General features: G+C 48.5%; 1 protein-coding gene across 2 annotated transcripts in view; it reads left to right on the top strand.

Annotated features, from left to right (window-relative positions):
* LOC147662947 (cytochrome P450 2D15-like) overlaps nt 1-16,653 on the top strand; it is a 332,964-nt gene that overhangs the window by 268,266 nt on the left and 48,045 nt on the right. For both annotated transcript variants that reach the window (XM_086950772.1, XM_086950771.1), the window contains one exon: nt 13,258-13,399. In XM_086950772.1, the coding sequence (XP_086806898.1) occupies nt 13,258-13,399 (142 nt within the window). The remainder of the gene's footprint in view (nt 1-13,257; nt 13,400-16,653) is intronic.

Genomic DNA, 16,653 nt, shown 5'->3' with positions numbered 1-16,653 from the left:
CCGCAAAGCCAGAGTATATAGGCTGGTTTTGGAAGCGGTCTTACTAGTAAGTGTGCTGCTGTCCATAATTGAGGAAACAAGCGCTAGGGAGCTCAAACTGCTAGAAGGGCTGCCACTACTGGTTACAGGAGGTGGGAGCCACATCAGCTTGCAGGGTGATTTAGCGATGTTTAAGAGAGCTCCCTCCTGGGAAGCCATCACAGTCTTGCAGGACAAGTGAGGCACGGGTTCTTCCCCAGAGAAGGATAACCTGCTCCATGCGCAAGTCGCGGAGTAGCGGGCTTTGGCTTCAGAAGGCTTGGGCTACGCGCGAATAGGCTATGCGCAAGTTCAGACCTAAAAGGTTGGGTTTATCAGACATGAGCTGATCCAAATGAATGTGAGGCTATTTTGATGCTGATGAGGTCCACTTGTCTCAGGTTGTAAGGGACCTGATCCTCTTGGACATGCAAGAGAGACTGGAAGGAGCCGGTTGCAAGTGAGTTAAGTGCTGTTTGGTGGTGGGGGGCTAGTAGGCGACGGGGCCGCCTTCAGAGCTGTGGCGGAGTTACAGGGCGATCTGGAAGCAGTCTGAGTACAGAAGGATACCTCTGCAAGAGCACAATAAGGGTGCCAGAGCCAAATCCCAGGAGCCTCAAGTGAGGGTCCAGGAACAATGACGTTGGCGCCCCGTTAGTCCTTCGGGCGGGTGTGGGCCTGAACAACCGGGGGCTTGACTTGCTACGCTCCGCCCTGAAAGCGGCGCGAGTAATAGGGGACCAATGTGTCACCTGATCCAGTAAGGGGATCTCCCCTATAAGGGTAGCACTGATTGGGTTTTCCACAGCCGCTTGATCCAGTAAGGGGATCACCCCTATAAGGGTAGCACTGATTTAGTTTTCCACAGTGCTTGGCTCATCAGGCAGGCAGGGTAGCATAGGTTAGGACGGCTAGCTGCCCTTGGATCGCCCGTAAGATAACCCACCATAATTTGCATACTGTTGTATGTAATAAACCTGCAGCCATAATTTTCTCCAAACAAAAAGTTTTGTTGTGTATTTATTTATGCATGCCTTTTCTACTTTGGTGCGGGTGGGGATCATCCTGTGCCAATAATGGAACTATGCGGCTGCCCGTGTCCCCCGCAGGGGGTCACCCGGAGGGCGGCCATCATTAGTTTAATTTCGGCGCCTCCCCATTCACGTCTCAGGACTCCAGAAGGAGTCCCCTTACAGAGGCGCGCTGGACACATCATGTCCGGCGCGCCATGAGTTGGGGAGGTGTATTTAGTAAGGGTGGGCGCAGTTCGTGAAGTAGCGGTACGCGAAGCTACGCGAAGTGCACTTCGCACTACGCGAACTTCACGTAGCACTACGCGAGCTGCGCAGTAGCATGTTCGCACTGTGCAAGATGCGTTTTCAATGATTGCACAGTGCAGACAAGCATCCGGCACTGTGCAATCAATGAAAACGGCATCTTGGACAGTGCGAGCTGTAGTTTTCTGCTACTCGAGTAGATTTTTACTCGAGCGGCAGCTTTCTCAACCTGAACTTGTAGTTTCTCATCGCGAGTGGTCGCGAGCATGCGCAACCACTAGCAATGAGAAACCTGACCTCCTGACCTCCCTAGCATAGGTTAGGATGGCTACCTGCCCTTGGATCGCCCGTAAGATAACCCACCAAAATTTGCATACTGCTGTATGTAATAAACCTGCAGCATCATTTTCTCCTAACAAAAAGTTGTGTTGTGTATTTATTTATGCATGCCTTTTCTACTTTGGTGCGAGTGGGGATCATCCTGCGCCGATAATGGAACTAAGAGAAGAGCCCCGATCCTAGGGATGGGATCAGTCCTGGGGCCTGTCCTAACTATCGGCCCATGGAACAGAGGCGAACATACCGGGAGTTGGGCCCCATAGAGAGCGGCGTATGCAAGAAGGAGGGCCCCTTTGGGAAGCCATACACAGAGGCAGCAGACCGGCATAGGCCCGCTAACGCACCATCCTCACGGGCTGGGAATAGAGGATTCCTGCGGCAGCACAGTGGGGATCTTCCACCCTGCCCCCCCCCTACTTTTTTCTCTTTCATTATATCATCTCGGCAGTCGAATCAGGCCATGCTTGGGAGGGTAGAGAGATACGTGCTGAGGGGTCAGGGCCCCTGCTGAGCCATCATGGACCGTTCCGATTACTGAAGTGGCCCCAGATAGAGTGGAAATTTGAGAGGGTGCCCATACCTCCAGGCCTGCTTTGAATATAGCAAAGCCAAAGGGGATGATGGGCGGAGTGTTAAACAATGCAAGTACTCACCCCCAGTCAACTGATCTGGGTTTAATCCATCATCATTCTTTAGCTCACTCCGCCACCCCAGTTCAGACATGGCCATATGCAAATCAATCTGACCCTGTGCCTCATGGGAACAGTCCAGCCTGAACTGCCAAGCCATGTCTTCCCTGCACCGGAAACAAGCATCCTGGGACCGGTTTCTGGCTAATGAGCCGCCATCAGCCCGGCTAGCTTGAATCCAGTGGCAAAGTAAGCAAGGGATCCACGTCTGGGCATACCCTGCCAACTTAGGGCGAACAAAGCAAAACCAAAGGGGATGATGGACGGAGTGTTAAACATTGCAAGCACTCACCCCAGTCAACTAATCAGGGTTTAATCCATGTTCATTCTTTAGCTCACTCCACCACCCCAGTTCAGACATGGCCATATGCTCAGGAGAGGGGGCGGTGTTGCTGTGATCTATAGGGATAAGTGGGTCTTTGCCTGTGAGCCCCGGGGTGTGCTGGAGGACGCTGAGGTGCTCCACTTTTCGCTAGCGCTCAACTCTCATTTCACTCTCGGAGGTTCACTGGTCTACCGACCTCCGGGCTATGCTGGGAACTTTGTGGGGGCCCTAGAGGAGGTCATTACTCCGCGTGCTCTGAGATACTCAAGGTATCTCCTTCTCGGAGATTTTAACATACATGTTGACGTCTTAGACTCCACTGAGGCCATCCGCCTTGGAGAAGCCCTCTATGGCCCATCTCAAACAACTGGTTGCCTCCCCAACCCATGATGGAGGCCATCTACTAGATTTAGTCTGCTCTAACTTTGACATTGATATGACCTGCCCTGAAAGTGTGACATGGTCTGATCATAAGTTGATCAGGTTTTCCTCGTCTTCGAATGCTGGAAAAGAGAATGGCCCCTCACTTGCCCACTCACAGAGGATCAACTTAGTCACTCTGGCTGAATCCCTGTCTCAAACCCGTCCAACACTACCTCCGGAGATTGAAGCAGCAGTCAGCTCTTTTAACACCTGAGTAGAACTTGGATCTGCCGCATCCATCAATAAAGGATGCATTCGCAGGATGCGATCTACCCCCTCCAAACCTTGGTTTACCCACACCCTTCGGGAATTAAAACTGGGTTGCAAGAAACTCGAACGGGTGTGGAGACAAACCTACCAACCTAAGGCTAAGAGTGACCTGTGTGCGGTGCAAAAATACTACTATGCTGCCATCAAATCTGCTACAAGCAGCTATTATGCAGGGCGAATCGAAAAAGCTAACAATAATAGTAAGGAAATATTTTCCATTGTAAAAAGATTCCTATCACCATGTGCCGCACAGCCTATACTGCCCCTTTCCGAGCAATGGTGTGAAGAGCTCTCTTGTTTTTTTACAGACAAAATTGCTAAAATCCAAGAAGACCTTCAGACTGTCTGTGCTGGCTTTCAGTCTCCCCCTGCACCCCCCTTCACTGCTATGCCGAAGCCAACGGAGCAGTTCGCTCTTTTTTCTCCCCCAACTGTTTCCGACATTACTACAGTCCTTGCAGCCTTGAAATCAGTGTCTCCCTCCGATCCTTGCCCTGCCAGGGTCCTGGGGGAGATAGCTGAAACAGTAAGCAATGAAATTACCCAGATTGTCAATCTCTCTTTTTCCTCTGCTACTGTCCCGCTCTGCTGGAAGCAAGCCAAATTGCTACCGCTTCTCAAAAAGACTGGGCTTGATCCAGCTGTACTCTCTAACTACCGCCCTATTACTTTACTGCCTGCCTTAGCAAAGGTCTGCGAGAAGATCGCTTTTAAACAATTGGACAATTTTATTGAAACTTCCCAAGCACTGCATCCTGCTCAATCAGGATTTTGGGTCGCCTACAGTACCAAAACGGCGCTTGTCGAAGTGTCAGAGGCCATTCGGGAGTGCCTGGACGGAGGTGGCAGTGCAGCTCTGATTTTATTGGATCTCTCTGCCGCCTTCGACACGGTGCCCCATACATTACTCCTCACTAGACTAGCGGCCGTCGGCATCATTGGCCCCGCACTAGACTGGCTGACGTCCTTTCTGGACAATAGGACTCAACAGGTCTGGATGCCTCCTTTTGCCTCCCTTCCCAAGAAACTCTCCACAGGAGTCCCCCAGGGGTCTACTCTTAGCCCCCTGCTTTTTAATATTTACCTGACCCCTTTGATTTATCTGGCGGAACAACTGGGGGCTAAAATTATAGCCTACGCTGACGATACCCAACTTTTGATCACCTGGCCAGAGGACAATTTGGATACGTCGGCGGTCCAACTCTGCCTCTCATCCGTCTTCCGTTGGCTAGCGCTTGCTCAGCTCAAGTGAAATGAGGACAAGTCTGAGGTGATCTTCTATGGCTCCTTCCCTGATAATTTTAGTGACCTCTTATGGCCCCGTGACTTGCCCTGCTCAAAATCCATCGGTGGCCCAGCAAAAAACCTAGGAGTCTGGTTCGGGAATGACCTTAAGTTTGAAGACCATATTAAAAAACTTACGGGGGTTTGCTTTGCCACTCTCAAGGCCCTCCGCAGGTTTTTTCCCCTCCTTCCGAGAGAGGCTAAGGAGACGGTGCTGCGCGCCCTAATACTTTCTAGGCTCGACTATGCCAACGGTCTGTTTTGTGGTCTCCCAGCCTTCCTGATCCAACGTCTCCAGGTCAGCCAAAATGCGGCCGCCAGGCTTCTGTTCAATCTCCCCATTAGTTCTAGTGTCCGCTCTTGTCTCAAGACCCTTCACTGGCTTCCGGTTGCCCACGGATTATGTTTAAAACTCTTGTTCTGGCCTTCCGCGCGTTCCATCTAACCAGTCCTGCCTACCTGAGAAAAAGGTTTTCCCTGTACATCCCTAACAGATGACTTAGTTCGGCCAATCAGTGCCAAATGACGGTTCCCAGATTTAAGCTCTCCCGATTAGGTGGCCAGTCCATCTCGGTCAGGGCCTCTAGGGCCTGGTATGCTCTCTCTCTCCATCTTAGAGTTGCTCTGAACATTACGGCCTTCAAGAAGGGGCTGAAAACCCATCTGTTTAACACCAACCCTCTAACTCTGCTAATTTCCATTTGTCCTCTGAATCTGCCCTCACCTTCCGCGCCAGGATACTATTCTAGTAACAGAGCGCGCTACAAAACCCTTTATATCATATCATATGCAAATCAGTCTGACCCTGTGCCTCATGGGAACAGTCCAGCCCAAACTGCCAAGCCATGTCTTCTCTGGACCGGAAACAAGCATCCTGGGACCGGTTTCTGGCTAATCAGCCGTCATCATCCAGGCTAGCTTAAATCCAGTGGCAAAGTGAGCAAAGGACCCACGTCTGGGCATAGCCTGCCAACTTATTTATTTATTTATTTATTTTATGGTATTTATAAGGCGCACAGCTACCCACAAAGGGTTTCCCGGCACCGAATTAGCAAAACACAGGTCACAGCTAGAGAGAGAACAAATCCGAGGGTATTTATTTGTCGAACAACCAGGTCTTTACACTTTTTCTAAAGTTCCTGTAGTTTTCTTCTTTGCGTATCTGGGTGGGCAATGTGTTCCAAAGAGTTGGACCCAGATATGAAAAAGATCTCCAGCCCATTCTAGCCCGTTTATACCTGGGTACCGTAAAGGTCGCTGAAGTAACAGAACGAAGATTACGATTGGGAAGGTAGGGCTTGGCAAGATCTTGAAGATACTTGGGAGCGGTCCCAGCTTTGATTTTAAACAGATAGCTCAGGGTTTTAAAGCGAATCCGGTTTTCAACCCTGAGCCAGTGAAGGTCCCTAAGATGTTTAGTAATCCTGGCGTGTCTGGGGATTCTACAAAGCAGTCTGGCCGCCGCGTTTTGTACCAGTTGCAAGCGTCTTACTACTGCTTTGTTTGCACCCAGGTACAAGATGTTACCGTAGTCAAGCCGAGATGTTACTAAGGCATTGACTACGGTCTTCTGGGTGTTAGGTGGCAACATCCAGACAATTTTACGTAGCCATCTGAGAATGGTAAAACATATGCCCGCCACTTTGTTGGCTTGCTGAGTCATGGAGAGATTGTCATCTATGATGACCCCAAGATTGGTGACCTGAGTGGCTGGGGGCAGAAGCTTGCCCAGTGATGTCGGCCAGTGGGGATCGCTCCAAAGATCCTTATTATTCCCTAAGAGGAGGACCTCTGTTTTGTCTCCATTTAATTTAAGTTGGTTAGCCGACATCCAGCAGAATATCTCGTGAAGGCCCATTCTAAGTGCAGAGGGAGCAGACGTATCAGATTTGGAGAGGGAAAACAAAATCTGAGAATCGTCTGCATAAGTCATTAAAATAAGACCAAAATTCTCTGCAAGGTTGGCTAAGGGACGAAGATACAAATTAAACATCAGGGGACTCAGGATAGATCCCTGTGGTACACCATGGGGAGAGTAGAAAACATCCGAACAGGCCTCAGCAGAGGTGATCTGGAAGGTGCGTAGGGATAAGTATGATTTAATCCATTCTAACGCCCTGCCCTCGATACCACACTCCTCCAACCTGGCAAGCAGCCTGGAGTGAGAGATGGTGTCGAAGGCCGCACTTAGATCTAACAGGACAAGTGCTACCGTTTGTCCATCATCTCTGAGCTCTCTGATCTTTTCCGTAATCCCGAGCAGGGCGGTCTCGGTAGAGTATCCACTCCTAAAGCCGGACTGGGACGGGTGAAGTAGTTCATTGTTTTCCACATATGTGGAAAGTGCCTCATGAATATGCCTTTCCAATATTTTGGAAAAAGCGGGGAGTAACGATATTGGCCGATAATTGGCCAATATCGTAGGATCGGCGGTCTGCTTTTTTAACAGAGGGCTGACTATGGCATGTTTCCATAAAGCAGGAACTGAAGCCTGTTCCATGGAGGCATTAAGTATTTCTGTGATGGGCGTCAGGGTAAAGTCCTCCAATTGGCTCATGATACTGATAGGAATGGGGTCACGAGGGGAACCCGATTTGATCGATTTTAAAAGTTTCCTCAGTTGATCTGATGTAATGGGAGGCCAGGCTTCGAGATGACAGTTTCCTTTAGAGATTGGGGAGGTTTCCTCTTGGTTATGAGTGGTAGTGCTATTTTTGTTGATGTTAGAGACGATCTTCTCAATTTTTTCCGTAAAAAAGGTCGCCAGATCCTGACACTACTGGGTGTTGAGTGGAGCCACCTCCGCTCTAGAGTTTTCTCCGGCCAATTCCTTCACAGTGTTAAAAAGCGTCTGGACTTTGTTAACAGCTGTATTTATGGTAGAAGTCACATAGCTTGCTTTAGCTTTCAAGCATGCCGAATGATAGCTGTTTCTGGCCTTACGGTAGATCTCTTTTTGATGCAGTTCGTAGTTCTTACGCCACTGTCTCTCTAGGTTCTTACAGGTAGATTTTTCTTTCTTGAGGGCCTCTGTAAACCACGGGGCCGGGGGACGATGTACTTTCCCTTTATAACGGGATAAGGGCAGACTGGCATTCACTGCGTCATTTAGCCATGTCTGTATGGCGTCAGATATATTTTCCTTAGGGCGAACAAAGCAAAACCAAAGGGAGTGATGGACGGAGTGTTGAACATTGCAAGCACTCACACTCAGCTAAATGATCTGGGTTTAATACATCATCATTCTTTAGCTCACTCCGCCACCCCAGTTCAGACATGGCCATATGCAAATCAGTCTGATCCTGTGCCTCATGGGAACAGTCCAGCCCAAACTACCAAGCCATGTCTTACCTGGACTGGAATCAAGCATCCTGAGACCTGTTTCTGGCTAATCAGCCGTCATCATCCAGGCTAGCTTGAATCCAGAGGCAAAGTGAGCAAAGGACCCACGTCTGGGAATAGCCTGCCAACCTAGGGCGAACAAAGCAAAACCAAAGGGGATGATGGACGGAGTGTTGAACATTGCAAACACTCACACCCAGCTAAATGATCTGGGTTTAATCCATCATCATTCTTTAGCTCACTCCGCCACCCCAGTTCAGACATGGCCATATGCAAATCAGTCTGACCATGCGCCTCATGGGAACAGTCCAGCCCGATCTTATCCAATTCAAGTACCTACACCGGGTTTACTATACCCGACTAAGATTGTGGACGGCGGGCCTGGTGTAATCCTCGATGTGCCTGCAATGTGGTCGGGATGAGGGATCCCTCATTCACACAGTCTGGAAGTGCACAGCGCTCACAAGGTTCTAGTGGGGGGCTCTGAATTACCTTACAGAGGTCCTGGGATCGGAGATTCCTGCCACTCCAAAATTAGTAATCGTGAACATCATGGAGGGTATTGGAGGAAATATCTATAAAAGACAGGTGTTACTGTTGGGTCTGACTCTTGTTAAAGAGATATTGCAAAATTGTGGATGGCGTCGGCCCCACCGTCTATAGCGGCATGGAAGAATGGTCTTGACTTTTGTATGGATTTGGAGATACCAATATTTAAGGCCAAAAGTACCCCAAGATTTGGAAACAATGGGCGGACTACCAGGGTCTGTATTTAGAGGAAGCGTCTGTGCCCTCTCTGGCATAGGGGGTCGTTGGGCGAGGGATCCAACACATAGCTATGGGACACATAGATTGGAGTGGACGATGTGATGGCAAAATAGATGCAGCAATGAAACAGTGCAAAGAGGGGGGGTTCAATATGTTTATGTTGCTTTGTTTTGTTATATTGTTGATTCTTAGACTAACTAAATTAAAGGTCAATAACAATGCCTTGAGATGTATATTATGGCAGTGGCCTTCTGGACCTAGGGGCCCTGCCCCTTGTATGAACATTCACTCAATAATATCTGTTTTAAAAACAGCTACCCACTGAGCTATCCACATAAAATGCAGTTCTGTGATCTGTGCTGGTACACGGTCTTTGCAGCAAGCATGTTAATCCTCTGCAACAAGCATATTAACCCTTTGCACTACTTTATGAGCCAAAAATGCCACTAGACAAAACTCTGATTTCTCTCCAGCAGGAACATTAATCACCATAGTCATCTTAACATTTTCATTGTTGCCTAAAAACTGTTGGAACACAGAAGGAACTCTGTAGCAGATGCTTATCAACCCATAGGTTATTTCTAAACACAGCGGGCCCTAGCTCAACGCCAGGTGCAGCTGCATTGCTCGCACCTACAGCTTTGATTCTGTGGTTTGTTCTTCCTTGTTTTGTAGTAGTTAAACCCTGGTCCCATTTCAAGGATATTTCTTCAGGTAAAATCTACATTTCAAGCAGGGTCAGCTACATTGATAAAAAAATATGCACTTCTAAATTACCTATTGTATTTAGGTACCAGTAGAAAGAGTTTTCCCTTCATTAAGACACCCCACTCTTTGAACAACCCACCTAGACATTGTACACATATCACTGATTTACCAGAGTGGAGGATATGGCAAATTTAGACTTAAAATTGTTATCCTTTTATACAGAGCGTAGTCCTGCCAATTGCATCAGGCGTTAAAATAATGCTTTTCAGTGTGGTGCTCCGTGTCTCCAGCACTGAAATGCATTGTCACGCATTTGCATAGCATCTCAGCTGTCCCAACACAAGTTGTTTATTTCTCCCGCAGGCTTGGGGCTTGCTCTGCTGGCAAACTGCTTAATAGATTGCAACACTGTATCATGAAGATGAGTTCCCTGAAGAAGATTGTGATTCCCACCCACGGTGTAGCTCAGATTGATGTTGGTAGGGCCCAGTACGCTACTAGCGAGACATGAAAGCCCAGTCAGGTTGCGTGATATAACATTGATTTAGGGACCGGGGGACCAGATGTCACATCATGCTGCCGAATTTGACTTGTCGGTGCGGAGGCAGGCGCTGGGCTACTTAACTCCGTCAAATCATGGTGTTCCGGCAGCGATGGCTGGTTGCACAGTCACCGGGTCACAGCGTGGCTCAGCTATTTCAGTCTGAGGAGCAGCTGCAGTAGATTTGAACCTCTGCAGTGCCGATTTCAATTGGACTGGAGTGACCGGCGCAACAGTGGCCAGGACTGTCATTGGACACCACAGGCCTGGCAGAGAGGACTCTCATATTGGCAGCAAACTGTAATAATTGCCATGGTGGCTTGCTGCCTGAGCCTGCCTGGCTGACTTACAGACCTGAGCTGAATCGTGCTGCAGCAAGTGGAGTTGGTAAGTGAGAGTAGAGTGCAGCCATACACCCTAGTGTGTTTACCCTTCTGATACCTACAGCACTTACTAAAACTTCTTCCTTCCTGGCAGGTTCCTTAGTCAAGCAGTTATCTAGAGTTCTGGGGTTAGGGCCCCACTATTTATACCACATTTCCATTGAAGTTGGCACAAACAAAGTTCCACTGGCATACATAATCCAGTTCTACCTGGCTCAGGACAGGCTCACTCCAGGGTGTGGAGACAGCATTAGGGAAGACAGACACAGTCTATTCAGGTGCAAGCTACAACTCCTCCCACTACTCTAAATGCTGCCAAGTCTATTTAGTCTGCCTATGAGTCACCCAGGAAAAGTAGAACACCCACAACCCCCCTTGTGTCTGTCTAGTGTGAATGCACATCCCTGCTCCTGTCACTATGAACCCAGACAGTGAATACACAATGGAAAACACACCTGTGCATGCCCTACCTTTCACATACACTGCACCCAGCCCATGGGGGTATCTTGGGCCTACCTGAGGGTTTCCTTACATGTAATAAAAGGGAAGGCGTGGGACGTTTCGAGTGGGTGCACTTGCCAGGTCGACACAGCAGTTAAAAACTGCACGCAGATACTGAAGTGGCAGGTCTGAGACACATTTGAAAAGCTGCTCGTGTGGGTGGCACAATCAGTGCTGCAGGCCCACTAGCATCATTTGATTTCCAGTAACTGGGCACACAGTGCACTACATTTGGGACTTGGCAGCTTATTTACAAGCCCCTTCCGCCGCCGGTGCATCACTTTTAATATGGGAAAAAGTGACATACCAGCAGCGGAAAGGGTTTGTATATAACCCCCTTAGTAGTAAATCAAATAAGCCAAACATTGAAGCACCAATCCATAAACACAATGTACATAAAGAATATATGCACTTAAGCACTGAATAGTAGTGGTAAAATGGTCAGAGACCTAAAATCACCGAAACAGGGTAAAAAACAGGAGGCCAAAAAGCAAAAAGTCTGGGGATGAATACCGAAAAAGCCAGGTCAAATAGGTGTCATTTCTGATACTTATATATTTCCATCCTCTTAGTTGCTTTCAAGAAAGTGTCACTCATAGTCGTTAAAATGTCACTCATAATTGCGTTGAAATTATGAAAATGTCACACATAGCAATCTGAAACCTTGGCAGCTATGAGAGCGTATGTGTTTGAGAACTGAACAGTAGTTCTCAGGCTTTGCAGATGTCAAAAGCATGAGATGTTAAGAGTGAATGCATGTGAGTAAAGCAGCAAAAAGATAAATTCCTCAAAGAGTATTTTTCACCCAAGATCTAACACGCAAGTTATTTTTACCATGTGGCAGAATGGGTGTCATATTGTTCTTTATTAGTGATACCACATTTGTCTTGCATTGCCAACAATTGTCAGATTTGGGGGTGACAACTTTAGAAATGAAAAGACTCTTGTATGCATTAAAGAAAGAGTTGTTTGTCTTTGAACTCCTTTGTCAAAGACTTGACTGCAACATTAACTACACAGGTGTCTGTGGTCCCATGCCACAGCCCTTCCTGGCTTTTTGACCAATATCATATGGCATTAAGAGCTTGTCATTTCACTTTTGAAATCAAGAATTCAATTTGCAAAGCACTGTTGACTGACAAGCAAGGATAGGACAATGTGTAACCAGGCTGCTAGTTTGAAAAAATGCTATCATGTTTCCCTAGCCAGTGAAATTCTTTGCAGGCTACCTTTGAAACACTTTGTTCATTTTGAGTCAGTTTGTCTTTTACACAAAGTCTTTTATGGTAATATGGAATTCTTGTGTTAAGGACAGATTTGGTAAACATTCATCTGGAAGGCTTTTTTGTTCTGATTATTGCCTACTCTTACATGTCCTTCTGATCAGCCTTCCATGTTAAGGGGGAAGATCTATTAGTTTTCAGGGGCCCTATTATGTAGGATGCACTTTCCCTGTTTGCACCCAGAGCATCTTAAAACAGGTTCACCGGACGCAAAAACGGAATGTGCACCCTATGACATAGAATGCACTTCCCCCAGTGCAGCCGAGCACTCGAGCTGCCCTGGGGGCAGCACATTCAGGTGATAAATGGAACAGCTTTGAAGCAGCTGCTCCGTGTTTCACTCTGCAGGCGGCAACTCGCCGGCACTTTTAAAGGAAATTAGAGATCCCCTTGCATGTGGGTGCAGTGAACGATTGCACCTGTCTGCCAGGGGATGTCTGGGGAGGGGGGGGCATTGCGTCCCTTTCCCCCTACCAGATGGCTGCTATCAGGGGGCGCACTGACAGTGCGCCACCTTTCAGTGCTCCCACTGACAGCTTTTTTTGCATTTGCGCCCAAGTATATAATACGGCCTCTGCGCAGAGGCAAAGTGATTCCCTCATTTACTTGGGGCCATACCCCCATGCAAATGAGGCGATGCCCTCTAATAATAGCACTGGTGCTTTATGTGCACAAGCACTGTCAGCTGAAGTGTCTGCAGCCGCTTATTTAATGCCAAGTCCCCTGGAGCGCGCAAAGTGGGCGCAAATCCCTGTTGCACCTCCGGGGCACTTTCATAATATGGCCCCATGTATGTTGGATTTAGAACTGGCTCCCATTTGGGAAAGCACTCAATACCATTCTTTTTTGCTAACCTAGTTTGTTAGTGCTCCCCCTCTTTGTTATCAGGGCTTTATTAGTAGTGATATATTATCACCAAGATGGTCCTTGGGCTGAACCTGAGCTTTATAAACAAATAATATTATTATTAGCATCACATGGCCCCAGGTCAGCTTGGTTCATTTGCTTCTGGGTAGAGACTCTTGCAAGGCCCTTTTGTTTTTGCTATGATTGTGCCACAAGTGTTGCAGGAATATTATTTTATTCTTATATGCATTTTCCATCAGGCTCGAGATGACCCCAAAAGCAGCTTCAATGAAGATAACCTACCCCTGACAACAGTTGACATTTTTGCAGCAGGCACAGAGACCACTTCAACCACCCTGCGCTGGGGGCTGCTGTTCATGCTTCTCCATCCGGACATCCAGAGTAAGGAGTGGTTATGGGACTGGAAGACTGTGGTAATATTGATGGAATCTTACATTTCCTTAAAATGGCGACGGTTGAGATTCAGTAGTGATTCACAAAAGAAATCCCAAATTATGCACATAGTTTATGTTTTCCCAGTATACACATCCAGATTAGTGCATGGCTCAGCTGAGTTATTACCACTTTAAGGTACTTAGCTCAGGCTTTCTGCTTGATCCTGTGGCCTATGACTTGGTGGAATGGAGTTCATGAGGAAGGGATATCAGGAAAAAGGGAATTTAGAAGTGCAGGGATGGATCTCCCACTGGGTATTGGGGGAAGAACCTCAGAAGACGGATCAAAACATCACAAGAAAATAAGAATCCTCTCAGAAGGTGACATTTGCATGTGTGGTTACTGTGTGGTTACTGTTGAACTGATCAGCCCAAAAATATGTATTGAATTGCGTGAGAACATAGATGAGGTAGTATGGGCCGCCACCCCTTCCAACACCAATCCCAATGGGAGGAGACAGACACAGTTTTGAACTTTTGGAAGGCAGGGGGCCTCACGACCCCCCCGGCCGTATTTAATAAAATATGAAACAAAATTTAAAACTTTAAATTAAAACGTTTCATGTATCATGTACAAATTCAACTTCAATTACATTTGATGAAGACAGGTATTCAGGCTAACCTTAACAAATCTCTAATACAAAGATTTCCTAGCCGAGTCTAACATCATGACAAATGCATTACATTCAAATTTGTTCATCCTAACATTAAGGGCCAACGGCAAGGTCTTAACCGGTGTCATATCCCTATCACCAAATTCCCGCCCTCACGAGTGGACTTACCCTCGCAGCCAACTGTAACTTCTCTCGATGCCATCTTAAGGTCGTCCGAGTTCCAGTGCGAGGTATCCGTAAGAAGGACAGCGTGGACTCCCCCACTTTCCCCGCACTCTCTTCCACCGGCGCGGATATCCGGCCCCGGTAAATTCTGGGGAGGGGCATATAGCCGTCTCCCCCTGGGAGGGGCCTATGGCCGTCTCCCCCCTGGGCGACCCATCCGTAATGGGTGCCGCCCCCCATGGGAGGGGTCAATGGCCGCCTCCTCCGGGCGCTCCCCCATCCATAGTGGGTGGCGCCCCCCCTAGGGACCTTGAAATCACTGCTCACCGATCATGACCTTACCGCCACAGGCCAGATAGTTGACCGACTATCTGGCCCCCCCACACCTCCTATAGGTCATGTCTCCTCAAACCCACTAGCCAAGCTATCATGTCTCCTATCAGTAGGTCATTACCCACCCTGGACAGGTGTACCCCATCATCAGAATAACAGTGATCGCCCCAGATGCACCCATGAGATATGCTTTGGAGATCAGCAGAGCGAAACAATTTCTCCATTTTATTGTTGACCCTCTTTACCGAATGGTTCAACGCTGTCGTGGACAAACCACCCCGCCATACCCTCCTGGGAATCATGTGAGACCAGGCAATCGTACATCCCGGGAGCCTCTTTGCTAACCAGCTAACTACAGAAAGTATGTGCTCAACTAAAGCTCGTCTGCCCAGTCTTACCAAGTCATTGCCCCCAATGTGCACTATGACTACAGATGGCGGTGACCTGTGCCGCCGTAATAATTCCTCCACAAAACTTTGCAGTCGGTCAATACAGAGGCCGCCCTTCCCATGGAAGGACACCGTGAACCCAGATTCCTCAGATGTGTGGATCGCATCACCTGTCTTGAATATGTCCCCGGCACGCCTCACGTATGAGTGGCCCACGACCCAGACCACCCGTCTTCCATTCCGTAATCCTGATGCGGTGATTAGCTGATACTGGGCCGGTCCCAATTTCCGCCCTGCGTCACAGGCTCGTGAAAGTGTAATCCAAACAAAAGACAACAAGTGTGAGTGCATTTCATCAGTAATTTACAACATATGCAGTCGCACGTACCTCTTGAAACAATTCGAAGACCAACGGCCTAACTGCTTCACCTCGTCTGCCTGCAGACCTAGAGCCGTAGCTTCTGTAGCGGCCCCTATCCTGAATGAATGAGTCCCAAAATCATTCGGGTTCAAGCCCGCTGCTGCAATCGTAATTGCCAGCACCCTCTGAAACTGAAACCTTGTCAACGGGGTGCTGTCCGTATGTCGCAGCAAGGCACCCCCCCCCCAAGTTGTCAACCTTTGTTTTAGGTAGGCCTCAACATGCCTCACTGGACAACCAGGACTACCTGGCGCGCGCTGCAACACCACACTATTCCCTGGGCCTCCTGGTCCGTCTTTGACCTGGCTATCGAGATCAGCAGAGAATCCCCCCTTACTTGGATGTGATCCCTGCGCAGACCTCCTTCCGTATCTCTCTTATTTGCCGCCACTAGTTCGCTCACCTGCAGGGCCCCATAGAACGCCAAAGCGAACGCTGCCCGGAATAGTATTACCTCGCTACGCGAGGTGCATGTCTCTTCTAGTTTAGCCAGCAAGGTGGTCAACTTATCAAATCCTATCGGGTGCCTGTTATCCTTTCTGCACCCTTCTAAGCGCCGCCAGCTGCGCAGAGCCTTCCTGACTAGAAAGAAGTCCGTCGGGTCCCTGATCCTATGGAGCTGTGCCATAAATGATATGGCGGCCTTATACCGAATTGAGGTTGACGCCGACCGGCCTTCTCCATGAAGTGCCATTAAAAATTGGACAAAGGACTCCTCCTGCCCCCATCTATACTCCCCTGCCGGACCCAAAAAGGCGCAGTACGAGCGGAACGCCCCTTCATAAGCTTTCCTTGTCCTGGGCTAAACTGGCTGCCACGAGGTTTTGTAGTCCGGGGCACCGATTTGCCATAATGCTTCGGGAAATGGTGCCGCCACTAGCTCCGCTGAGGGTAAGCAATCCCTGAAAGCCTGCATTTTGAAACGAGAGAGCGCATCAGCTGCATTATTCAGTACACACGGCACATGTTTCGCCCTGAACTGTAAGTTTAATCTCAAGCATCGTAACACAATTTCTTTCAACAATCGCAATATCCATTTGCAGCGTGCTGCCTGCTGATTAATGCACTCAACCACAGTCATGTTATCGGACCAAAATACCACTGAGCGGTCTCTGAAATCCTCCGGCCATGCCGACAGAGCCACCCAGATGGGGAAGAGTTCTAGAAAGCCAATGTTACTCGTCAAGCCGTTTGTTTGCCACCATGCCGATCATCTTTGTGCCGACCAACGGTTTCCGAGGATCGCACCAAACCCCACGCTGCCCGCCGAGTCGGTCCA

Source organism: Lissotriton vulgaris, unplaced genomic scaffold (assembly GCF_964263255.1).
Source record: "Lissotriton vulgaris unplaced genomic scaffold, aLisVul1.2 SCAFFOLD_1295, whole genome shotgun sequence".
In the NCBI taxonomy this organism is placed as follows: domain Eukaryota; kingdom Metazoa; phylum Chordata; class Amphibia; order Caudata; family Salamandridae; genus Lissotriton; species Lissotriton vulgaris.
The sequence above is the reverse complement of the archived record's forward strand: the minus strand, read 5'-3'. Positions and strand labels throughout refer to the sequence as shown.